Source organism: Acomys russatus, chromosome 16 (genome assembly GCF_903995435.1).
Source record: "Acomys russatus chromosome 16, mAcoRus1.1, whole genome shotgun sequence".
In the NCBI taxonomy this organism is placed as follows: domain Eukaryota; kingdom Metazoa; phylum Chordata; class Mammalia; order Rodentia; family Muridae; genus Acomys; species Acomys russatus.
Genome location: NC_067152.1, coordinates 21,083,360 through 21,109,619, shown reverse-complemented (window position 1 = coordinate 21,109,619; position 26,260 = coordinate 21,083,360). Strand labels below are relative to the sequence as shown.

The following is a 26,260-nucleotide window of genomic DNA, read 5'->3' as shown; positions in this document are numbered from 1 at the left end:
CAGTGGGTAAAGGTGAAGCCTAAATGACTCGAGTTTAATCCCCTCGACCCACCTAGTGGAAGGAGAGAACCAGTTTCAACAAGTTGTTTCCTGATTCCCATTGTGCGCAAGTACGTTGCGCTTGTACGAATCACATAAAGCTGGCTGTGGTGGTGCTGGTCTGTAAGACAAAAAAGCAGGCAAGAGGATCGACGTTCAAGATCATCTGAGAATACGTAGAGTATGAGGCCAGCCTGAGCTATATGAGCCCCTATCTCAAAAAAAAAAAAAAAAAAAAATTGCTACTTGATGTTGACATTATTGTCCCTTCCCTCCTTTTCTTTGTTTCTTTCTTTGTCTGTCTTTCCCCCTCTCCAGGCTGGCCACAGACTCCCTGTGTAGCTGAAGATGACCCGAGTTCCTGATTATCCTACCTTTATCTCCCTGGTGGGATCAGAAGTGATTGATACCATGCCTGTCTCTGAGTCCATTTCTGCAGCAGATAAGGAAGGGGACAGGAGCAAAGGCTTCCCTAGGCAGAACGACTCACTCCTTCCTCCCCTTTCCCCAAGACTCACCCAGAGACTAGTCAAGAAAAAAAAAAAAAAAAAAAAAAAGAGGGCGTGGGGAGGGGTCCCGAGGACCAGAATGTACCCTTCACTTTGCCAGGGCAATTGTTTATCTGGCAGGGGTCAATAATTTGCTCAGGGTCATCCACCAAACCTTCCAGGCAGAGCTTGGATCCTGAAACTTGGGATGCCAGTCAGTAGCCCTCATTCCGTGGGCGTGGCCTTCCGAAGCCACTGTATAAACCGAATTTGGAGGGTATGCCCTTCCGAGCCTTCAAAGTCTCTCCTCTTGACCTGTTCTCCACGGATTCCTCCCAAAAGCTGCCAGAGAGATCTGTGGTCACTCTGGAGAGATCAAAGACGGAGTAACTGGATTACTCCTGACCACAGCTGAACCAGGATTCCAGATAAGGACAAAGGTTCACTAGGTCAACCTCTGCCCTCAGACCGCTGTTCCTCCCGGCCTATCTAGCTTTCTTCATTTCCAAGTCAGGAGAGACAAAGCCACCCTGCCAGGACCTTTCTTCTCTTCTTGATCTGGAGGCCAGATCATTCCCAGGACAACGTGGGACTAGAAGGTGTAGAAGTTGTGCGCCCAGGCCCAGAAATGAGCAGTCACTCCTTTAGATCTTATCGCTCATCCTTCGTGGATTACATATTAGAATACATGTCAGACGGCACCAGGGAGCAGCTGAGGAAATTGTGTTTCTGGCCCCAAGCTAGGGCAGAAAGACAGAAGGGAGGATTCAACAAACTTGTCGCTGACGCCGCCGCCACCTGTTCTCGTCTACCGGGTACTCTTCTCGGAATGACGTAGTCCAGAGAAGGGGAGGGTGCCGCGGGTCGAACTAAAAAGCTAACTCCCGGCCTTGGGGTCGGGGGGAGGGGCGGCAACTAGCCCCTGGGCCCCACCGAGTACAGAGGGGCTCACCCATCAGACCGGTTGGTCCCTCCCGACTGCCACTTCTCTTCCCAGAGGTCCTCTGTTCCAGCTGCCAGGCCCCAGGGACGCTTTGGGCAGGTTCCTTTGACCTGTAGCTCACCACCGGGGAAGTTCCCACGTGACCCACGCGCTACCGGGCACGTGGGACCGACCAGCCTTAGTATTGCCATCTGGCCCTATATAGGCTCCTGATTAGCTTTCCGTTTAGGAAACTCCTCAGCCCTTGAAACTTATCCGAGTGATGGTTGCTGGAAGGTCCTGTGTTGTGCGGCAGAGTGGGTCTTGGGATCCCCGAAGAACAAACAAAAACCAGGGGCGGTCCTTCAGAGGGCTGTTAGTTCCCACGCGAAGGTGGCCCGGGACTCCTAATCTCCACTTCCCTGCCTCTCCTCTCCTTGCCCCGCCCCGCCCCGCCCCGCGGAGGACCCAATCCTCCTCACCCCATAGGCAGAGCGACCCTCCCGCCTCCCCGCCCGCTCCTTCTTCGCCCCCGCCCTGTTCGCTTTCAAAGTTTACTCCGGGTTGGGACCCGCGGCGGAAGCAAACCATGGCTGTCTATCTCGGGATGCTGCGCCTCGGAAGGCTGTGTATCGCGAGCCTGGGGGCGCAGGGACCCCGGGCGCTGCTCTCTCGGCCTTGGCAGAACTCGAAGTTGCAGGGTGTCCGCGCTCTCAGGTACCCCGAGCTGCTACCCGAAAAGAGAGGGGGGCTGGGTAGTCCCGAGAAGAAGGGAACTTGGGAGTTCTGCAGAGTTTTGCAGGGGCTGACCCCACTCTGGGTGGCCCTCGCACACACTTACCCTACCACCTAGGCAAAGGGAAGAGTGGGCCTGCCTGGGCTCTGCGGGTGCTGCTGATAGCTGCAGGAGTCCCAGATTGAGTTCAAATTCTAGTTCAGAATTCTGTATGCGTCCCGTGTGACACACAGCACCAGAAGTGTAGACTTTTAACAGAACAGAGCCCAGTGCTTCCGGGGGGTGGGGGGGACGGGGACGACACTCTCTCAGCTGTACCCACTTCATTGAAAAGCAAGGGGACCGTTTGGGGGTCTTCGGGGCACTGAGTATAACACATCCTTCCCTCTGTTTTCTCTCCCTCCCCTTGTTCCTTTTTTGTTTGTTTATTTTTCGAGACCGGGTTCTCTGTGTAGCCTTGGCTGTCCTGAAACTCGCTCTGTAGACCAAGCTACCCAGATCCGCCTGCCTCTGCCTTCGGAGTGCTGGGGCTAAAGAAAGGCGTGTGCCACCGCCACCCGGCTTTTTCCCTCTGTTTTCAATCATTGGCGCTTGCTTCTGGGCCTGTTTATCTGTCCTCCGTGCAAGGACTGGGAAGGGGGTTGGCAGGAGAGAGTTGATTGAATAAAGCTAATGTGGACAGACACTGAGGAGAACACAAGAGATTGCCGTGGGAAAGGCCAGCACATAGCCCGACTTGCACAGCCACACACAGTCTGGCAAGATGTTAAACCCGTTGTCCATTTTATTCAAGCTACCGGCTTGGACGGGAGTAGTGGAGACACAGCAGAAAAAAGAATATAGCCCTGAAAACTACACACTACTAAGGCTGGGCGGTGGCGGCACGTGCCTTTAAGGCGGAGGCAGGTGGATTTCTGAATTCGAGGCCAGCCTGGCCTACGGAGTGAGTTCCAGGACAGCCAGGGCTACACAGAGAAACCCTGCCTCAAACCCCCTGCACCCAATAAAGAGACACTCGGCAGACAAGTTGGAAGATGCCTTTTTGACTGGAACTCTCAGATTACAACCTTTTGAAAACTAGGAAGCAAGCGGTTGTGTGTGTGTGTGTGTGTGTGTGTGTGTGTGTGTGTGTGTGTGTGTCCGCGCGCGCGTGCACGTGGGCGAGCTGAGTTCGCTTTCTACCACAGATGTCCATGCTCAGCCCCTGTGAGGCACTGTAATATCCCTCTGCCTCATTATCTAAGGAGTCTTAGGGGATCATGGCTGGGGAGTGAATGGCACTGTTTTTTGTTTTGTTTTGTTTTTGCTTTTGTTTTTGTTTTTCAAGACAGGGTTTCTCTGTGTAGCCTTGACTGTCCTGGACTGGCTTTGTAGACCAGGCTGGACTCAAACTCACAGCAATCTGCCTGCCTCTGCCTCTCAAGTACTGGGATTAAAGGCTAATTTGAGCACTTTTAAGGGGACTCTCTCACCTCTTTTTCTCCCTAGGCCAACCTGACCCTCCCCTATCCCTAGTTGCCCCATCTCACCTTTGAACTCTTGCATTTCCCCGAAGGCTTTGAGGACTCTGGAGAAAGATACTCCCCCAAAAGTACACCTACTTTAGAAACTGAATCGGATCTAGTGCTTCGATGTGTGTTTCACGTTTACAGATGTACAGGTGCACATGTGTGTCTATGCGCTCGTGTTTTAGGTGCAGATGAAGAGGGTAACAGGTCAATGTTGGGTGTTTTCCATGCTCTGTGGCTACCTTACCGTTTCAAGGTAGGGTCTTTGACTGAGCCTGGGGCTCATTGATCTGCCAAGGCTGGCTAGCCAATGAGTTCTAGGGGTCTTTCTTCTCTGTCCCCCTACTCCCTAGCACTGAGAAGTTACAGGCGGCTTTTGTGGGCGTGCTGGGAGTCTGAACCCGGTTCCTTAGGCCTGCACAGCAGTTGCTTTGTGGTCTGAACCGTTTCCCTAGCCCCAACATTCCCGACCTTTTGACATTTTCCTGTGTACACAAAGCAGATCACTCACTTGCCTCAGGCCTGTGACCTCTAAGGGTTTCAGTGTTAGGACGAGACCCATTTTCTGCGCATCTGGCGCAACTTCTTTCCATTCCTCTCCTGTTTGCATCCTTCCTTGCTGACTGCGGGGCGCGGGTGGGGGTGGGGGGGCCGTTTACCTGGTTTGTTTTTTTACTCTCCCTTGCATGAAGCCTCCCCCCTCCGGCATCTCAAATATTCAGCACATGTCTCTGAGGGCATTCCCTGTGTCACGTACCTAGGCCGAGCACTCAGACCCGAACTACTGAGAGGATGGAAGGAATCAAAGGGAGCACTCGCTGCTGTCCCAGGCGTGGTGGTGTAGGAAGCTGTGATCCCCCACTTTCTCTAATTTCGTCACAGGCATGTGCTGCTGCCGCCCGGTACAGCAGGTCAGCCATTCCAGCTTCATGTTTGGGTTTTCTTTGTTTTTGAGGCAGGGTCTTGGTGTGTAACCCAGGCTTACCTGCAACTTGAAGCTATTTAATCTCCCTGCCTCAGCCTCTGGAGCCATGAACTTACAGGCATGTGTCACCATGCCCGGCTCAGGTTGTTGGTTTTGCTGAACAGGAAAGAACAAGAATTTGAAGCTAGCCTGTCTTGAGATACAACCCTCTTCTACGCAGGCAGGCGTTGAGCAAGGGGGCAAATTACCTAATCTCTGAGTGCACTTAGTTTGTTGCTAATGAATTCTTACCTGCTTGCTGGCTTGCTGTGGGTGGGAGAGGCAAAAGCTGGCTTTTGTTTTCAGCCTTTCCTTTGAGGTGAGGCTGACCCGAGATTGCTAAGATTTAGACTTGGGGTGTACCTTAACAATCAATCCATCAAAGGGCAAGTTGCCTGACTCCAACTGGGCCTCTGTACAATGGCCTCGAAGGGGGAAGCCCGCAGCGTGGGTGCCTGAACCTAAGTGTGTCAGGATTTAGAAATGTCTCCAGTTGCCAGACGGTGATGGAGCTCACCTTTAATCCCAGCTCTCAGGGAGGCAGAGGCAAGTGGATTGCTGTGAGTTCAAGGCCAGCCTCACTTGTTTTGTAGGAAGAATTTGTTACAGGCACAGAACTTCCCGTGTGCTTTCTCTCTGTAACCATAAATGCACATCTACCAGCCGTCCCATTCAGGATGCTGAAAGTGAGTCCTCCACCAACGGAGTGCTGTGTTCAAAATCTTTATTGTGGTTCTCACCCCTAAGTAGACCTGTGCGGTCTGATTCCTTCATAGGCAGTGGGTTCCTTCAGGGAGGTCATATTGAGTAATCATAGGACTTTATTGGTATAATTACATATGGTAAATTGCATAGCTCTTAAGTGTATTTCTCAGTGAATTTTAACGGTTTGTTTTCTATTGCTGTAACTGAATGCCAGAGAACAGAGCAATTTGTAAGCTTCCCTTCAGAGCTCACTTAGCTCAAAGTTCTGGAGGATAGGAGTCCAAGAGCACGGTGCCAGCATCTGCTTGGCACTGGTGAGGACCGTCCTGTTGGGTCATGCCATGGCCCAGTGCATCAGGTGGGGAGACCCAGAGAACATGCCAGGGAGAACCCTCTTGTGGCAAAGCTACTCCCCCTATAACCCACTAATCCACAAAGTCACTAATGGATTACTTCCATTATCAAACGCAGAAGCCCTCATGAGCCAAAGGTTACATTCGAGGAACCGTTAATACGTGAATTTGAGGAATCATTCGAGCCGTTGCGTACTTAGACTGATTACTCAGCTTCCCAAGTCTCAGGCCTCCCCCCCCCCCCTTTTCCTCTGCTGTTTCTTCCTTCCTTCCTTGTTTTATTTATTTTATTTTATTTAGTCATTTTTTTAAAATGTAGTTTTATGGGCATGAATGTCCTGCCTGTATGTAGGTCTGAGCATCACATGCTTGCCTGATGTCCTCAGAGGCCAGACGAGGGCATCGGATTCCCCTGGAACTAGACTTTAAGCTGGTTGGGAGCCACCCTGTGGGTGCTGGAAGCTGAACCTGAGTCCTTCGGAAGAACAGCCAGCACTTTATTTTTTTTTAATGTGGCTCTCTATGTATTTGTTATAAACAACAAATAGGTCACGCTGTCCCCAATGCAGTCATATGGCCTTGGGGACCTGACAGGGCAGGGTCACAGGCCTGACTGGTCCTTGGAGAGCTCCCACTTCTTTATAGGAGGACCAGGCAGCACTGTGTTCTTCTCAGAGGCTGCCACAGGAGAGCTCTCAGCTGTCTTCCTGACAGCAGGGCCTTTTGTGAGGACGTGGTGATTGCACGAGGCACAGCCTTCCCCTCTGCCATTGCGAGTGCAGTCATCACTGTCGGACAGCTTGTGACTGGAGTCCACGAGGAGCTTAGGAGGTGGCTGGACCTGCTGGGTAATCTCTCTGGTAGCACAGCTGTAGGTAGCTTCGCTTGCAGGTCTTGCCCAGACACCCAGTTCTGCAGCTTCTTCTGGATAGTCTGAGAGTAGCAGACGCCATGTTTCTTCCACTCCGAAGCAAGCGGCCAGTACTTTAAATCATTAAAACATCTCTTTAGCTCTTTGTTTTGTTTTGTTTTGACACGGGATCACATGTTGCCCACAGAGGCCTCAACCTCTCGGCAGTCCTCTGGTCTCAACCTCCCAATGCTGACTTTATAGGCATGAGCTACCACACCTAGCTCTGCTTTTTATTTCTTCCTTCTCATTTATATGGGCTCCTTTTCTTTACTCAAATACTCAGTGAGAACAATTTGAGGAGGATTTATGTTGGCTCATTGGGTGAGGGTAAAGTCCGTCCTGGCAGGGGAGTAATGGTGGCAAGCGTGACTAGCTCTGGTGGCAGGGGTGCGAGGCAGCTGGTTGTATTGTGTCAGCAGTCAGGAAACGGAGAAAAATGAATGTGGCCTCTCAGCGCTCTTTCTCTTTTCTGTAGTCTGGGACCTCAGCTTCAGGGATGGTGCTGCTCGAGTCTCTGTGATTCCAATGTAGTCATGTGTACCACGATTAACCACCACAGTGTGTGTGTGTGTGTGTGTGTGTGCGTGAGCTCTGGGTTTCAGACCTAGGGCCTCGCACATGCTGCACAAATGCCCAGCCACTGAGTTGGTTTCAACACCCTCAGGACTAAGTTATTTATATATTTTTTTCTTTTTGTTTTCTTATTATTTACTTATGATGTTCGACTTGGTCAAAGTTAATTTTTCCCCCTGCTAAGGACATTTAAACCTTTGCAGAAATATTTACTTGTGTGTGTTTGTCCAAGTCTCCTTCCACCATGTGGACGCCTAGGGATTGAATTTAGGTCTTCCTCAGGCTTGGCCAAAAGGACCTTAAAAACTGCTGAATCATCTCATTGGCACTGTCACTGAGGACTATTTTTAGGGAGGAAGGGCTGTACTTTTTGTTCTTTTGTTTTGTTTTGTTTTGTTTTGTTTGTTTGTTTCTCTGTGTTAGTCTTGGCTGTCCTGGAGTCACTTTGTAGACCAGGCTGTCCTGGAACTCACAGAGATCCGCCTGCCTCTGCCTCCCAAGTGCTGGGATTAAAGGTGTGCGCCACCATGCCCAGCTTTTTTGTTCACTTTTTATTGAGACAAGGTCTTATTCTGTGGCCCAGGTTAGCCTCAAACTCATAACTCCTTTCCTGCCTCAGCCTCCCAAATGCTAATTTATAAACATGAATCACCACATCTGTATTTGGGGGGGGGGCAGGGGTGGTGGGGTGGTGGGTAGGGGTGGGGGTGTGGTGTAGCCAGGCTGGTCTGGAACTCTGTAGACCAGGCTGTCCTAACACTCATGGCCCTCATCCTGCCTCAACCTCCTAAGTGGTAGGATATATGTCCACACTTGCTCTCTGTGGACCTTTTAAAAAGATCATGTTAGCCTGTGGTAGTGGTGGTGGTGATGGTGGTGGCAGCGGCGGCGGCAGTGGTGGTGGTGCATGCCTTTAACCCCAGCACTTGGGAGGCAGAAGAGGGCAGATCTCTGTGAGTTTAATGCCAGCCTGGTCTACAAGATGCAGTTCCAGGACAGCCAGGACTACACAGTGACCACTGTTTAAATGGCTGTGGGTTAAGAAAACGACCACTTATTGATGCTGTCATTTTAGATTTTATTTGTCACAAGCACATGTTGATTTTCTGGACTAGTAGTTGCAGGTTGTAGCTGGTGTGAGTGTGTCACTATCTGTGCGGTGGAGAGCTATCAGAGTTCACGGCTGGAGATGCAGTGCTTATCAAGCATGCATGAATCCTGGGTCTATCCCCAAGCAATAATAGCAAAATTAGGATTGTAATCATATTTCAGAATAAGGCTCAAACATATACTCCTAATTCAATATTAGAAATAGCCACACAGGGCAGCACATCTGCCAGCTCAAAACACTTGAGGGCCAGGCGTGGTGGTGCATGCCTTTAATCCCAGCATTCAGGAGACAGAGACAGGTGGATTGCTGTGAGTTTGAGGCCAGCCTGGTCTACAAAAGCAAGTCCAGGACAGCCAGGACTACACAGAGAAACCCTGTCTCAATAAACTTAAAAACAAACAAATGAACGAAAACATTTGGCCGAGTCAGGAAGATTATGTAACCCTGGGTTTGCAGCTTCAAATGCTGCATCCAGGGTTAGTCCTTCCTGCCAACCAACACAATGATGGTCAATCATTAGGTCTACTGTCTAAAATTTAGAGCAACAAGCCCCCTGGGGATGCTGATGACTGGTGGCAGATAGGCTGTTGGAGTGGTATCTTGGGACAATAAATCTCAGGGTGGTATGCAAGGAAGATGGGAAAAAAGAGCCTGACTTTGAGTCCCCTGACTATGCCAGCAAGTCACCCCATCTTTTGATTGCTTTAGGTAAACCTAGTGAAGAGGTCATCAAACCTCTAGACTTTTGTTTTGTTTTGTTTTTTTGAGACAAGGTTCTTCCGTGTTAGCCTCGGCTAACTGGACTTTGTAGACCAGGCTGGCCTCGAACTCACAGCGATCCGCCTGCCTATGCCTCTTGAGTGCCAGGATTAAAGGTGTGCGCCACCACGCCTGGCTAGACTTTTTTCTTTCTGAGTCAGGGTCTGACTACCCCAGAGTGACCTGAAACTATGTGGCCCAGGTTAGCCTCAAGCTCACAATGGTTTTTCTCCCACAGGCTGTTGAGTACAGGAATCACAGGCAGAAGTGGCCATACTTTGCTTTAGTATTTTTAAAAAAGATTTTATAGCTGGGCGTGGTGGCACACCCCTTTAATCCCAGCACTCAGGGAAGCAGACGTGGGTAGATAACTGTGAATTCTAGGCCAGCCTGGTCTACAAAGCGAGTCCAGGACAGCCAAGGCTACACAGAGAAACCCTATCTTGAAAAAGGCGGGGGAGGGGAGTACAGGGAACCTGAAGAGATGGCTCAGAGGTTAAGAGCACTGGCTGCTCTTCCAATTCCCAGCAACCACATGGCGGCTCATAACCATCTATAGTGAGATCTGGCGCTCCCCCCCCCTTTTTTAAATGTGTACTTGTGTGTATTTATGTGATTGTATGACACACGTGTGTGGGTTGCTGTAGAAACCAAAAGAAGGTGTTGGATCCTCTGGAGCTAGGGTGACAGTTGTGAGCCAATTGATGTGGGTGCTATGAACTGAACTGGGTCCTCTGGAAGAGCAGAAAATGTTCTCAACCACTAAGCCATCTCTGTAGCCCCTAGCATTTTTTTTTGTTTGTTTGTTTGTTTAAGAGATGGGGTTTTTCTATATTGCCCAGATTGGTTCTATAGTCCTGGGCTTAAGTGATCCTCCTGCCTCAGCTTCCCAAATATTTGATAAGTGATATCACTGTGTATGACAAACGTCTTGCATTTTTCCTCTTAGTCACATTGGAATAATATGTACAGGATGGTGCAACCCTGTAATTTCCAAGGTTTCCCCTTGGAAAAAGGAGGGGAAAATATCTAATGCCAATTTCAGCTATATATTGGGTTTGAGCTAGCCTGGGCTACATAATACAGGACATTCTGTCTATATACATACATAAATTAGGGAAGATTGCTCAGTGGGGGAAGGCATCTGTTGCCAAGCCTGGTGACCTTAGTTTGATTCCCAAGAACCTATGTGGTAGGAGAGAGAAAACTTCAAACAATTGTCCTTTGACCTCTACACATATGCCATGGCACGTTGATGCCCACAGGCATATGTAAGTTAATTAATGTAATTATTTTAAATCAGAAGATGGTGCATGCCTTTAATCCCAGCACGCAGGAAGCAAAGGCAGGCACATCTTTGTGATTTCGAGGCCAGCCTGGTCTACAAAGTGAGTCCAGGATAGCCAAGGCTACATAGAGAGACCCTGTCTCAAAGAACAAAACAAAACAAACAAACAAAAATCAGAAGAAAAGTAAAACAAAATTTCAAACAAGAACTATGCAAGACATAATCTACGATAGGATAACAAACATCTGTGTCCCTGTTACTCAGAAATGAAACTTAGCCATACCTAATTTCAGAAAGATATAAATGGCAGAAGTAAACCAACACAGACAACACTGAAGTCCCCTTCCATTTCTAAAGCTTGTATTTTATGTGTGTGTGTGTGTGTTCTGCCTGCATGTGTGTCTGTACAGCATGTGCATACAGTGCCCATGGAGTCAGCAGAGGGGTTTCTGATCCCCTGAAGCTGGAGTTACAGAGGATTTGAGCGAAGGATTGTGAGTTTACCTTTTGGGGTGCTGGAATCCAAGCCTGGTCCTCTAGAAGAGCAGCCAGGGCTCTCAGCTGCTGAGCCGTCCTCCCTTCAGCCCCTAAGTCTCCTTCTCATCTTCCCTGCTATAAATGAACTGTTATATCAGAGCGGCAAGTCTTATACTTTGTTTCTTTATTCTGGAATTGCATGCAAGAACCTTGTGCATCCTAAACCCTGACACTGAGCTCCACCCCAAGTTTAGTTTATACTTTTGACCCATGCATGCCCTTAGCCAACAGGTGATACAGTGTATCATTTGGTGTATAAAGTTTACATTTGTTAGACCTGAAAAGCACTGGCAGCCACCCTGGTGGTGTTTTTATATCCGTACAGGCTGCATATATACTACATCCTGCTGTGAGGAAGGCTGGCACTTTAGTTCTCTCAGCAGCAGGCACCTGCTCACGCTGCTGCCCGGGGATTGGGTTCCCTGCTTTCTCTGCTGCACAGCAGTGCCTGGCATGTGTGCCATCTGCAACAGTAGGCTTGCTGCACTGGGGTGCTGACACTACAGCTCCTCAGGGCACCGCCCTGGAAAACCTGTGCTGTTGCGGCCCCAGCAGCTTGCGGATGTTGCCGTTTGTCTATATTGCTGCCAATACTTGGAGTGGTCAGACTCTGAAGCACTCCCTGGACCATTCTGCTGGGACACAAGGGCATCTCACTGTGGCTTTAAGTTTATAACCCATGGCTATCAGTGAGTTTGTTGGTCTTTGGAAATATTCGTTGTTCCTCTCTCCTGTGTGTTGCAGCATATTTGATCCCGTTGTGAACCCTGAGATTGTCAACTGAAAACCTGTTTCTTGTTTGTGTGGTTCAGCCCTGTCACACACCTTTAATCCAAGAGCTTTCTGTACACAGAATTTTGGGGTTTTTTTTTTTTTGTTTGTTTTTGTTTTTTTTTTTTTTTTTTGAGACAGGGTTTCTTTGTGTAGCCTTGGCTGTCCTGGACTCGCTTTGTAGACCAGGCTGACCTCGAACTCACAGAGATCTACCAGCCTCTGCCTCGCGAGTGCTGGGATTAAAGGCATGTGCCACCACACCTGGCCCAAGTTTGCTTTGCTTTCTCACACCCACTTCAAGTGGTTCACAATTGCCTGTAATGCCAGCTTCAGAGAGATCTTGTGCCTTTGGTTCCTGGTGGCACCTGCACTCGTACACACACACACGCGCGCGCGCACACACACACACACACACACACACACACACACGCACGCACGCACACTTAAAATTAAAATAAAAACCCTTTTAAAGAAAGCAGGCTAGGGGGCTGGAGAGATGCTCAGTGTTTAGGAGCACTTGCTGCTTTTACAGAGGACCCAGGCTTAGTTCCCAGCATCTGCATGGCAGCTCACACCATATGTAACTCCAGTTGCAGGGGATCCAGTGCTTTCTTTTGGCCTCTGTGGACCCCAGGCATTCACATGGTACTCATGGGTCTATTCAGGCAGCGCACACGCTCCATTCGTTTGTTTAGCTTTGCTTCCTTTGTTTTCTCCAAGTGATATTTTCATTACGTTAAAAACTAGAACGTCAAATTGTTATTGTAACACCTTTAGTGTTTTCTTAGTATTAGTGATACGTCATGCTGAGTTTGTTTATGGTGTTTTCATACATGTGAATAATGTATTTCAACTATATACATCCCATACTATCTCTTATCCTCCTCTCACTCCCAATGAGCTCCCACACCCCGTGCAGTTTCACGATACGTGTGCATACGTGTACGGGGGTGGATGTATTGTGTATGGGGGGTGGGGGGGTGGATGTGTGTGTGGGTGGATGTGTGTGTGTGTGTGTGGGTGGGTGGGTGTATGCGTGGGTAGATGTACATGTGTGGGTGTATGTGTGGGTGGCCGCGTGTGTGTGGATGAGTTACATTAAGGTTGTTTACAGGAACAGGTGTGACTTTCACAGGCCCATGGACACCTTACCAGTGGCTATACCACTGAAGGAAATGCCCACCCACCCCTACCATCTGTTCTCTTGGTGTAAATCTCCCGGGGGGGGGGGTGCTTGCTCATGAGCCCCTTCTCCTGGTATGACAAGATGTTGACAAGGCCAGATCATGAGCTGGTGATGACAGGTGCTATGAGGCAGGAAGTCAGCGTTCCGCACATCTCCCCTGTCCTCCCTCAGCTCTTATGTTTTCTCCACCGCTTCATCTGAGATGGTCCCTGGACCTTGGAATGGATGGTATAGCTGCTCCATCTGTGGACAGGCGTTCAACAGTCACTTATTCTCTGCACTTTGAGCACTTATAAATCTCTGTGTTCCCTGCTGGTCATGGCAGGAAGCAGCGTCTGGGACCGAAGTTGACAACACAGCAGCACTGTTGTATGCTTGCTCAGAAGGCGATTTTATGGGCACACAGTGATCTAGGTTTTGTTTCATCAAGACAGGCTCTCCCATAGACCAGGCTGGCCTCAAATTCACTATGTAGTCAAGGATGGCCCCGAACACTTGACCCTCCTGTCTTTACTACCCAAGTGCCGAGACTCCAGGCATGAGCCACCATGCCTGGCCCATTTGCTTGCTTTAGTCTTATTGATGATTTACAGTTTTCTTTTCTCTTTTTGATATTTTATTTTTAATTATGTGTAGGGGGAAGGTTTGTGCGTGTGTGAATGTAGGTTCCCTCCACAGCCAGAAGGGGACATTGAATTCGATGGAGCTGGAATTACAGGCAGTTATGAGCTACCTGATATGGGTGCTGGGAGCCAAATTCTGTTAGAGCCATATTTGATCTTAACTGGTGGGCTGTCTCCACTAGGCCTATGTTTTTCTTATTTAAATATAAAAGTCAGCCTATTGGTGGTGGTGCACATGTTTAATCCCAACACTCTGGAAAGGCAGAGGCAGGCAGATCTCTGTGAGTTCGAGGCCAGCCTGATCTACATAGAGAATTCCAGAATAGCCAGGGCTACGTGATGCGATTCTGTCTCAAAAAATAAATAGATAGGTAGATAGATAAATAAATAGATAGATTAATTAATTAATTAAATCACTAACTAAAAATAAGTAAATTATGTTTATGATGTATGTGCCATGCCATGAATGTGGAGGTCAAGAGGGCAACATGTGGGAGTTGGTTTTATCTGTGGTTAGGGATCGATTTCAGGTGGTCAGGTCTGGAAGCTAGCACCTTTGCCAGAGCTAGTTAGTTCACTGACCTTGCATCAGATGCCAGAGAAGCAAAGGGACAAAGGTCAGTGTTAGTTCATGACTTGGGTCTAATTGGCAATGGCTGTCGGTTTCATTTCAGGAGCTTTGCTGGTGGCTGGCATGGCTCTTTTCTGTTGTTGACTTAGGTTTGGGAGATACTTCTGCGCTTCTTTGGTTCCGGGCTTCTGGCATCAGCCCTGCTCATCTTTCCTCTCTAACGGTGTCTGAAAAGATCAAGAGGCCTTCTCAGGGCCTGGGGCATTTTAAGTTTTCCAGCAGGGTCCATCTACTGACCTCTGGTTCAACTTCCAAGAACCACAAGCAATAGATACAATTTCAGGAGGCGAAACAAATAGCTTCTCATCACGGGCTTGTTTGCTTAAGCATTATGAATATCCCTGCCTCCATGGCTCCTTGGAGCCTGGCTCTGTGAGGTGGTGTCTGACGCAGACAAAATATCAGGGTTGGGCTCCAAGGAGCCACATAGGCAGAGGTGCTGATAATGCTAAGCAAAGAGGCCCATGTGGGTTTTAGGACTCCAGCTCAGGTCCTCAGGCTTAGCGGCAAGCACCACACACTTGCTGAGTCATCTCACTGTCCCCAGACCGAGACACACACACACACACACACACACACACACACACACACACAAACGCCAGCATATATGTCTGCGTATCATGTACTTGCCTGGTACCCAGGAGTCCAGAAGAAAGCATAGATTTCCAGCAACTGGCGTTACATATGGCTCACTGTAAACCACCATGTGATCCATCTCTCCAACCTCCCCCCAACACCCCGCCCCCGAGATATTTTAATACAAACTTTCAGTCCAAGAGTTAAGAGAAAGAGAGGAACTCAGAAGGAAAGCAAGACACACCCCAGAGTACTGGAGTGGGCTTTTCAAGCAGTTACTTTATTGTCATTTGAGACAGTATCTTAGCATAGGCTGACCTCCAACTAGCTGTGTAGTTGAGGGTAGTCTTGAACTCCTAATCTTGGTATTTCCACTTCTCTTTTTATTCCCAAACAATGTTTCTTTGGTAGCCCAGGTGTGGTCTCACACTTCCTCCTCCTCCTGCCTCTGCCTTCTGGATGCTGGAATTACTGGCCTGCAACACCTCATGCAGCTCAATGCTTCTTGATTGCCAGGAGCTCTCATCACTGGAGCTGAGGAGAGCATCTTGGTGAGGGATGCTGACGTGCCCTTCACCGTCGTTATGGCTTCTACACCCACTGTTCTCTGGAAATCTAGCAATCGGCATGCTGCTCCATTTCTCTGCAACCCTGCCACTATTCCACACCATCTATCATTCTTGTTTTTATTATTTAATTTTATTAATCTTCTAGTGGGGGAGTTGTTTAAGCTTTTTTCTTTTTCTTTCTTTCTTTTTTCTTTTTTCGGTTTTTTCGAGACAGAGTTTCTCTGTGACTTGCTTTGTAGAGACCAGGCTGGCCTTGAACTCACAGTGATCCACCAGCCTCTGCCTCCCCAAGTGCTTTAAAGGCATGGGCCACCACACCTGGCTGGCTTTTTTTTTTTCCCCTAATACATCCATGCCCCTAGTATAGTCTGAGAGTTAGTTGAACCCAAAGCCTTAGATATGGTAAACAGACACTGAACATCTACCCTCCATTCTAAGGCTTATGTTTTTAATGTTGCTTTTGTTTTTGTTTTCTTTTGTTTGTTTGCTTGGTTTTTTTGTTTGTTTGTTTGCTTGCTTTTTTGTTTTTTTCCCCAGAGACCAGGTTTCTCCGTGCAGCCTTGGCTGTCCTGGACTAGCTTTGTAGACCAGGCTGGCCTCGAACTCACGGAGATCTGCCTGCCTTTGCCTCCGAGTGCTGGGATTTAATGAGCGTACCACCATGCCTTACTTTTTTGTTTCATCTTTATTTTGTGAGTGTTTTGCTTACATGTATGTATGTGCAGCACATGCTTACATGCCTGGGGAGGCCAGAAAAGGGCATCGAGCCACCAAAAGGTGGAGCTGTAGGCGGTTGTCAGCTGCCACAGTGGGTGCTGAGAACTGAACCTGGGTCCTCTGTGCAGGGGCAGCAAATGCCTTTAACAGCTGAACCATCCCTCTGCCCCTTGTTTTTATCTTTGTTGTGGGGTCTGCTTAAATCCAACATAACTCAAACACCAGGTCAACGCAGACGACAAAAATTGTTTGTAATCCAGGCGCTACTGATAGATCAGGGCCTCAGAACAGACTCAGGAGCTTAACTGTGACCCCCGAAGGGATGGCATACAGCTTATTTAAAATATGACACCATAAAGCAAGGGGGAGCAGGGGTGGGCTGTAGCATTGTCCAATCATGTTTTGACATAAGTGGTTGAGCAAGGCAGTTTCCACCATTCAGGAGAAGAGAGCGTTAGGGGAAAGGGGGCTGAGAACATGAACTTACTTGACCCTGCCAGCAAGACTGAGGAGTTGTCCTTGAGATGTATGGACATATTTGTCTCCTTACATGTTGTCCCTGAGACATCTGGACTCAGACAACTGCTTCCTTTGAGCAGAAGCTGTTCAGCTATTGGGAAGTCCCCAGCTCCCCTAGGGACTTTGAACTTAATTTCTCCCTGTGATTAAACAGAGTCTGAAAAACCGAAATGGTAGTATTTAGAATAAGTTTCTTTTGCTTGTTCCCAACAATTTTATTTTATTGTTAATTAAAATTTATTAGCCTTTCAGTCCACAGGGTTTCTCTGTGTAGCTCTGACTGTTCTGGAACTCATTCTGTAGATCAGGATGGCCTCAAACTCAGAGATCCACTTGCCTCTGCCTCCCAAGCACTGTGATTAATGGTGACCTTTGTTTGTATGTGTGGTTTTGTTTTAAGACAGAGTCTCAGTACTCCACCCCCAGTTGGTCTTGAACTCAATATGTAGTCAAGGATGGCCTTGAACTTCTGATCTTCCTGCCTCTACCTTCCAAGCGCTGGGGTTATAGCTGCACACCACCACACAACTAGTTTATGCAGCCCTGGGAATCAAACCCAGGGCTTCATGCATTCCGGCTAGGCACTCTACCAACTGAGCTACAGTCTCAGCCTCTCTAAGGCGATTTTGAATTCTGCCCTGCAGCCCAGTCTCTAGCCTATTGCACACAGTCAGCAAGAACACACCGATATAGGTCCCAGGACAATCCACTTGAGCTGCCGCCTGAACCGCTGAAGAGCACTCTTTCTCAAGAATGCTTTGACAAAAATTTTATTGTGTTTTATTTTTGGTTTATGCACTCACATGTGTGTGAGTATATGCATGTGTATGGTTTCCTGCAGAGGCGAGAAGGCTGTCGGATCCCCAAGAGTCCCACAGGCTGCCTGACGTGGATGCTGGGAACCTAACTCCTGTCCTTTGTGAGAGCAGCAGGCACTCTACCAGCGGAGTTACAACCCCCAGCCTCCTGCTTATCGTTTTTCATAAAGCAGAATCATTACGTCCTTGAGTTGCCACTAAAGTCTCTCTATTGACTTCCCTAGAAACTGCATCCTGAAGCTGGTCGTCTGGGTGGATTTCTCGTTTCTCGCTGGAGTGTTGTTCCTGTCTTACTTTCTGGGACCAGAGCTTGGTGTCCAGGAGACCTTATCCTGACAGTGTGCCACATGAAACAGGGAACTCTCAGCCCTGTTCCTGCCCAATACATAACCATGTCTGAGATGGGTCGAAGGGCGTGGTCACAGTGTGCAATGAACTCTGCAGAAAGCATGCCCACACTTCCAAACTTCCAGCCCATTTATTGGAACCTCCTGGAAGCAAAAGCCTAAAATGTTTAGAAAAAGACTTTTTTTTTTTTTTTTTTTTTTTTGGTTTTAGTTTTTTGAGGCAGGGTTTCTTTGTGTAGCCTTGGCTATACTGGACTCACTTTGTAGACCAGGCTGGCCTGGAACTCACAGAGATCTGCCTGCTTCTGGCTCCTGAGTGCTGGGATTAAAGGCATGCACCACTATGCCCGGTTGGTATCAAACTCTTTTTTTCTTTATCTTTATTTCATATGCATTGGTGTTTTGCCTGTATGTCTGTGTGAGGGTGTCAGGTCTTTGAGTCACAGACAATTGTCAGCTGCCATATGGGTGCTGGGATTTGAACCTGGGTCCTCTGGAAAAACAGTCAGTGCCTCCAGCCGCTGAGCCATCTCTCCAGCCTTGGCTTCAAACTCTTGATCCTGCCTCAGCCTTCAGAGTACCAGAACCTCCCCATGCCTGGGTGAATATCTGTCTGTCTGCTGTCTGCATGCCTGCCTGCCTGTCTGTCTGTCTATCTTTGTGGTACTGAGGTTCAAACTTAGGGCTTTTCATGCATACTAGGCCAATGATTTAGCACTGAGTTAGTTAAATCTCCAGCCCTTGTTTTTGTTTCTTGAGTCTGAGTTGGACTCTGAACCCCAGGCTATCCCTGAAATCTCTAGAGTCTATCTAGGCTGTACGTGATATTAATTAAAGAGTCTTTGTGACAGAGTCTCTTGTATCCCAGGCCAGCCTCAAATTTGCTGTGGCTGAGGATGACCTTGAACTCCTGACTTCCACAGTCTTAGTGCAGGGATTACATGCAGGCACCACCTTACATGACTAGATTTTGGTGACTTCTGAATTACATTGTTCAAAAGGTTTCTAAGGAACTCCCCCCCCCCCCCCACTTAAACCTTTTTGGTAAATGAGGTCAGAGGATGGCTCTAGAGGTCACAACGTCTATGTAATCCTTGCTATACTATAGATCACAAGAGAGTTAGACACATTTTTCCTGCTAACAACATAATAACCTTGTTTGTGAGAGCAATATACAGCTTCATAGCCAGGAAAGGGGTAAGGTTAAACTCAAAGGTTGTACATGCCTGTTGCATGCACGAATATCCCAACCTGGCTTTGGAAATAACCTTATGGATGGGTGTGGTCCTGTCTCACTCACTCAACTTGAGCTTGTCAGTCTTCAGAGCAGAGTTGGAAGCCTGGTGGTCTGCCATCACTTAGAGTCTCAAGGCGTCTGTCAAACTCAGATTTCTGTGTATGTTGAGGCCAGCGGTTAAATCCAATGAGTCACTAAGGCGACCTTAAGGAAATGTAACCTCCAGAGAAGGAAGTGCAAACTATGCTCTTAACCACAGCCTGAGTCTGTCACCCACATAGCAAATAACAGCAAACTAATTACTTAGCAAATGCTCTCTCCTCCCTCCAGTTCTGGGGTGCTCCAGTGTTCATGAAGGTCAGGCAAGTACGCTACAATGAGCCACACCTCAGCCCTTACGTAATTATTAGAATATTTACTGTATCCCTTCCCTCCTCCACCCCCTCCTCCTCCTCTTCTTCTTCCTCCTCTTCCTCTTCCTCCTCCTTCTTGAGACCTTACTTAATTTTACTTTACGTGTTTGGATATATATGTGTGCACCACCAGAGGCCAGAAGAGGGCATTAGGTGCTTGGGACTAGAGTTACAGACTTAACAGTTGTCAGCCACTGTGTTGGGGCTAGGAATTGAACCCGGGGACTTTGGAAGAACAGTCAGTGCTCTCAGTCACCGAGCCATCTTTCCAGTCCATTGTTTTTGTGTTTTTGGAAGCATTTGGAATTGTCTTCAAAGGCTTCTTGTGAGGAGTTGGTTTTCTGTTTTGTTTGTTTGATTGGGTCTCTCTATATAGGCCAGGGTGGCATTAAATTTACCTCCTAGTGGCAGGGTGTGGTGGCACACACCTTTAATCCCAGCATGGGAAGCTGGCAGATTGCTGTGAGTTTGAGGCCAGCCTGGTCTACAAAAGTAAGTCCAGGATAGCCAGGACTGTTACATAGAGAAACCCTGTCTTGAAAAACCAAAACCAAAAAAACCAAACCAAACCAAACCAAAAAACCTAGCAAGACCCAAGGTTCAAACCCAAGTACAGAAACGAAGGAAGGAAGGGGGGGGGGAAGGAGGGTACCAAGACCTAGAAGGGGTAGGTCAACCTGACTGAGGTCTTAACACAGGACAGCTACAGTCAGCTCTTTCTGTCCTCAGCTTCTTCGATGAAGAATCAACCAACTGCAGATAGAAAAACACTTGAATAGGGCTAGGAATGATGGGGCAAGTGCTGTCCTGTGTTAAGACCTCAGTCAGGTTGACCTACCTCTTGCCCAGATAGGACAGTTCTGTTAGGACCAAGCTCCAAGATCATTTCTCCAGTATCTCAGAGCAGAGAAATTCCTTCTAGGTCTTGGTACCCTTGCACTTGATAGGCAGGTGCTCTACCAATGAGCTATAATAGCTCCATGCCTCTTGCCACGCTTTCTTCTTCCCACCAGGAAGATTTCCCAGCCTCTGTTACATCCAGGTCCTCTGGAAGAGCGGCCAGTGCTATCAACTGCTGAGCCATCTTCTTTTTCATCTTCCTCCTTGGCCCTCCTTCTAATAGGATCTCAGGCTGGCTTCGAACTCACTATGTGGCTGAGGATTCTTTTGCGTCCACCTCCTAGGTTCATGTCCCTATGCCTGGATCATATGGTACTGGAGATGAAACAGGGTTTTGTGTGTACTGGGCAAGTACTCTATCGACTGAGCTATGTCCCCAATTCCATAGTTCTTTCTTTTTATGGTCAAATAACATTGCAGTGTATAGACGGAGCACGACAGTTTGCTTGCCTGTTCCCTCTGTTGCTGGGTACTTGGTAGAAACATTTTGGCTATTGTGAATAATGCTGCTGTAAATGATTCATGTCCACATTTGGTTTTGATTTGTTTTTGTTTTTTTCTAGACAGGGTTTCTCTCTGTGTAGCCTTGCCTGACCTAGACTCACTTTGTAGACCAGGCTGGCCTCGAACTCACATCCATCTGCCTGCCTCTACCTCCCGAGTGCTGGGATTAAATGCGTGCGCCACCACGCCTGGCAATGTCCAAGTTTTTGTTCTGTCAAAGAACCAAGTTAGGGGCTGAAGATGGCTCAGAAGTTAAGAGCACTTGCTGCTGTCGCAGAAGACCTGGGTTCAGTTCCCAGCACCCACATGGCAGCTCGCAACCTCCATGGGATCTGATGCTCTCTTCTAACTCCCTTGGTCTGATGCAGTGCACAGACATATATGTAGGTAAAACACTCGTATACTTAAAGCTTAACAATGTTTTTCAAAAATAGACAGGCTCTCACTAAGCCTAGGATGATCTTGACTTATGATCCTCTACTTCTGTCTCCTCAGTGCTGGGATCACAGTACTGGGCCACCAGATCCTGTTTATGTGACTTCTGCTGATCAAACCCAGGCTTCGTGCATGTTAGGCAAGGTCTCCACCCACAGAGCCCCATCCTTAGCCCCAGCTTAACCACCTGTTTTCATTCCTAGAACACCACATTCCATAAAACTGAGTAGAGTGGCAGGCTGCATAAAAGGGGCCCGGCTGTGAAAACAGGGCCTAGCTAAAGGAAGAACAAAGAACAAAGCTGACTGAACACCTCAAAGTGGCTTTCCTTGTAAAGCTGGACCGAGACGGAACTATAGAAAAACAACCCATTAGTTAAGGTTACTCCCCACCCCCACACTTCGGAGTCAACCCAAAACCTTATGCATGAAACTCTCTACTATGAGGCTCCCTGGCTGGCCCCAAGGGTCACCACTCTGTGTGTGTGTGTGTGTGTGTGTGTGTGTGTGTATTAAGACAGAGGGAGGCTCCGTTATCATTCAGATTGAAACTGACCTGTTCAGGAAATAAAGCTACTATGTAGTTTTTCTGGCTTTTTTAATTTTTCAGGTAAACAGTTGGGTTTTATTTAATAACAGAGAGCTTTAGACAGAGTGACTTCGTTTTGATTTTCAGTTTTATCTGCCTGAGCCCAGAGCAAAGCAGGCACTTAGCTCCAAACCAGGATCTTCTGTAATTTCTTTTGGGGGTGGGGTAGGGAGAGGTGAGGTGGGGTGGGGTGGGGTGGGGTGGGGTGGGGTGGGGTGGGGTGGGGTGGGGTGAGGTGTATGTGTGTGTGTTGGTGCAAATGCGTATTGAGGGAGAGCAGAGGTCAATTTGATTGTCTTAAATTGCTTCCCACCTTTTTTTTTTCATGTATTTGTGTGTGTGTGTGTGTGTGTGTGTGTGTGTGTGTGTGTGTGTGTGTGAACACAGCTTGTGGGAGCCATCTCTCCTTCAAGCTCAGGTCCTAGGGCTTGGCTGCAAGAGCCTTTACCTGCTGAGCCAGCGTCTCTCGTGGAGTCTGGAGCTCGAAGGTTTGGCCAGCCGGGCCGACTCCCTCTTCCCACTGCTGAGTTTTCAGGCATCTGCTTCGGGGCCAGCTTTTTCGTGGGTGTGGAGGACCCAACTCCAGGTCCTCATTCTTGCATGCAAGGTCTTCAGCGACAGCCATCTCCACAATCCCAACCTCCTGTCATTTTTAAAAAATATTTTATTTAGTTTTAACCTATGTGCATTGGTGTGAAAGTGTCAGATCTTGGAGTTACAGACAGTTATGAGCTGCCATGTGGGTGCTGGGAATTGAACCCGGATCCTTTGGAAGAGCAGGTAGTGCTCTTAACCACTGAGCCATCTCTCCAGCCCCCTCCTGTCATTTTTACTGAGCAGTTTGAGCACTTGTTTCCTGGGTATGGGGCAGGGGAGGGGGTTGCGGGGGCGGGGCAAGTATATTCCTACAAGTGGAATCAGGTGGCTTGAGCGCTTGTTTTGAGGTTTTCTGTTTGGGGGTGGGGGTTGTTAGGTCATATAGTAAGTCTATGTTTCACGTTTGGAAGAACTGCACCTAATTTTCCACAAAGGGGAACCTTTTTCACTCTGACCAGCAATGGACGAGGGTTCCAATTCCTGCACATCCTCATGACTCTTAGGATCACTTGTTCAGGTTTTTTTTTTTTTAACCTTCTACCTTCTCAATAAAAATGAATCAGTACTTCATAATAATTGAGTGTGTGTGTGTGTGTGTGTGTGTACATAAGCAGGTGCACGTTTGTGCTGCAGGTGTGTGCATGAACATACGTACATGCATGTGGAGGCCAGATGACCTTAAGTATCATCTCCCCTTAGCTCTGGCTACTCTGGTTTTAAACACAGAGTCTTTCATTGGCCTGCTGCTCTCTGGTTGGCAGTGAGCCGGGAATCCTGGTCTCTGCTTCCCCCCCCGGGCTAGGATTACAAGTATATACCAACTCTCCCACTTTCATGGTTATTTTGTTTTTGTTTATTTTTGTTTTGCTTTGCGTTGTTTTTGGAGGCAAGTTTTCTCTGTGTATCCTTGGCTGGCCTCCGGCTCACAGAGAGCCAGCCACCTGCCTCTGCATTCTGAGTGCTCGAATTAAAGGTGTGCATCACCACCACCCTGCACACCCCAATGGTTACATAGGTTCTAAGCAGCAAACTAGAGTCCTCATGCTTGTGCCTTAAGCTGTTTCCTGACGGAGCCATCTCATCTCCAGAGAGAGAGAGGAGTATTTTTAGTTTTCATGTCATATGCCTGTTGGAACAATATGTGTTCCATATCTAGGTCCACACATAGGTCAAGCAAAAGGTTTTCTACTAAGCTGCAGCCCGAGGCCCCCTTGTCCATGTTCGGCTGTTTTCTGGGGCATTTCCTATGTTCCGGACACTTAGGCTGCTTGTGAACTGACAACATGTCAGTTGCCAGCTTAGAGAAGTCGAGAGAATGTTGTTTTTTTTCTTAACTTCCTGTTCTCCTCTTCTCTTATGAAAACAGACCTGGGCTCTCCGGGGCACCTTGAGGTGCGGCTCACAGAGAGCCTTGGGATTCGCACTCCCAACCGACGCTGCATAGCTTACTTTTCTTTAGTGACTTTGAAAGAGACTGGTCGGCTCGTCTCCTGCAACTCTGTCAGCTTCTCCCATCTGCACTAAGAAGTACGCGTTTCTATTAGAAGTTTCCCAGTCGCACGCCTTTAATCCCAGCACCCGGGAGGCAGAGGCAGGCGGATTGCTGTGAGTTCGAGGCCAGCCTGGTCTACAAAGTGAGTCCAGGATGGCCAAGGCTACACAGAGAAACCCTGTCTGGAAAAGCCAAAAAAAAAAAAAAAAAAAAAGAACGTAAGAAGAAAGAGCAGCTACCCTTTGGGGCCAGGTGTGCAGGGTGTGCAGGGAAGTAAAACAACTCAGGCCTTTGACGTGACTAAACGACTAGGGTGGCTCCCCTGTTTATGAGCAAATTATACTGGCATGGGTTTCTAGAACTCTTTTTGAAAAACATTTTATTTATTTATTATTTTATGTCCTTGCCTTTTCTGTTTCGTGTGAGTGGTTTTGAACCACATGCATGTAATGCTCACGGCTGCCAGAAGAGGGCGCTTTATCCACTGGAACTGCAGATTCAGACAGTTGTGACCTGCCTTGTAGGAGCTGGGAATTTAACACTAAGACAATTTTTTTCTTTTCTTCTTTCTTTCTTTTGTTTGTTTTGTTTTGTTTTGTTTTGTTTTTTGAGACTAGAGTTTCTCTGTGTATGTAGCCTTGGTTCTCTCAGGCTGGCCTTGAACTCACAGAGATCCACCTGCCTCTGCCTCCCAAGTGCTGGAATTACAGACATGCACCACCACACCTGCCTTACAGGGTTTGTTTGTTTGTTTTATATATGAGTGCTCTATATGTACACCTGCAGGCCAGAAGAGGGCATCAGATGCCAGTATAGATGGTTGTGAGCCACCGTGTGGTTTGCTGGGAATTGAACTCAGGGCCTCGGGAAAAGCACCTGGCTTCCTTTTCTGATCCTTGACATCTTTGCGAATCAGCCTCCTTACCTTGAGAATCGGTGATCATAATTCTCACCTGTAGTGTTACAGAGTAACTGGAGCTGGCTTAGTTCTCACATGTAGCTCAGGCTGGCCTCCGCTCAGCAGCTTTCTAGGTGCTGAGGTTACAGGTGTGTGCCAAAGAAACCTGTTTGCTGAGGGTGATGGAAAGGAGATGGAGTTTCTATTCCAGGCACAGTCTGCCTTGGCTGGTGCAGGGCATCCTTACTGGGGTACCAGCTCCTCTTCTCCTGTTGCCCTGTGATGCTGGTCCAAGCGCTGCCATGCTTTTCCGGATGCAATAACCTATGCTTTGCCGCAGCACCTTGAAGGGGAGCCTGAGGGCACTGCCAGTGGAGCGTGGGCACTGCCAGTGGAACGTGGGCACACAGCCTTTTACTCAGACCTTTCAGCAGTCTTTCATACTGCCACCATCCAGTCCCTAAACCCCTTGCCTTTTCTGTCTTTGGTCTTCTGACCCAGAAGAGATAAACTGGCCCACCGAGGAGCCAAGAAACCGAAGGCCCTGGATCCCAGCTCTGGGTCCAACCATGGGCTTCATTGATTACCTGGGAGGAACCACAGTGACTGTTACCCTCCAGGAGGCAGGGGCTGGGGTGCAGGCACGGTGCGATCTGTCTGTCTCTATGTCAGCTTCTCCAGGCACCCCTGGGACTTCATCATTTCCAGGAAGGTGCAGGAGGGCCCTTGGTCCTAGCCTAGGACGGCCTGGTCCCCATCCTGCTGCTCAGAGGTTAGGAAAGGAGCACGGGTGATACGTTTACAAGATCTGAAGAGGGACTGAGGATGTAGTTCATCCCCCAGCAGAGAATAGAACTGGGTGTGGCGGTTTCATGCCAGTCATCCCAGTACTCAGGTGGTGAAGGCAGGAGTTCAAGGTCATCCTGAGCTAAATCAGTAAATTTGAGGCCAGCCTAGACACACTAGACCTCCTCCCCGCCCCCCCCCCCCCCGCCTCTCTCTCTCTCACACACACACACACACATCCCACAACAAAACAAAACAAAAAAATGATATAGAGAAAAATCTATCAGTCCTCAACATACCAACATAATTGTGAACAGCCGGACTGCTAACTAGTAGAGTGTGCCGGAGTGTTGGTGCCAGGGAGGCCCAGCCCGGTACCAATCCAGTCCACGGCTCCCCTCTCTACAGTTCTGTAATGGTGAATTGCACCAACCCCTTGCCCATCGGAGGCCTCAGCTACATCCAAGGCCACACCAACTCGCATCTTGTCAACACAACTGTGGGTGAGTGCCTGGATGCCACAGCACAGAAGTTCCCCAACCGAGAGGCTTTGGTTATTCTCCATGAAGACATCAGGCTGAACTTTGCACAGCTCAAAGAGGAGGTAAGCCCTGACCTTGAGCCTTCAAAGAGCAGCTGCTGGTCCCTGGCAGCTATAGTTGAGTATGGCTAGAGAGTGGGTGCATGCCCCTGGGGGCGGTGTGATAGAGACCTCTGAGGACCCCACTGTTGGATTAGGACACAGAGGCAGAAG

At 48.4% G+C, this 26,260-nt stretch overlaps 1 protein-coding gene across 1 annotated transcript in view; it reads left to right on the top strand.

Moving 5' to 3' along the window:
- The first annotated feature begins 1,983 nt into the window (after positions 1 to 1,983).
- The window catches only part of Acsf2 (acyl-CoA synthetase family member 2), a 38,873-nt gene continuing 14,596 nt past the window's right edge, over positions 1,984 to 26,260 (top strand). The window contains exons 1-2 of the mRNA XM_051158338.1: positions 1,984 to 2,166; positions 25,915 to 26,110. Coding sequence (XP_051014295.1) covers positions 2,039 to 2,166; positions 25,915 to 26,110 — 324 coding nt within the window. The 5' untranslated portion in view covers positions 1,984 to 2,038. The remainder of the gene's footprint in view (positions 2,167 to 25,914; positions 26,111 to 26,260) is intronic.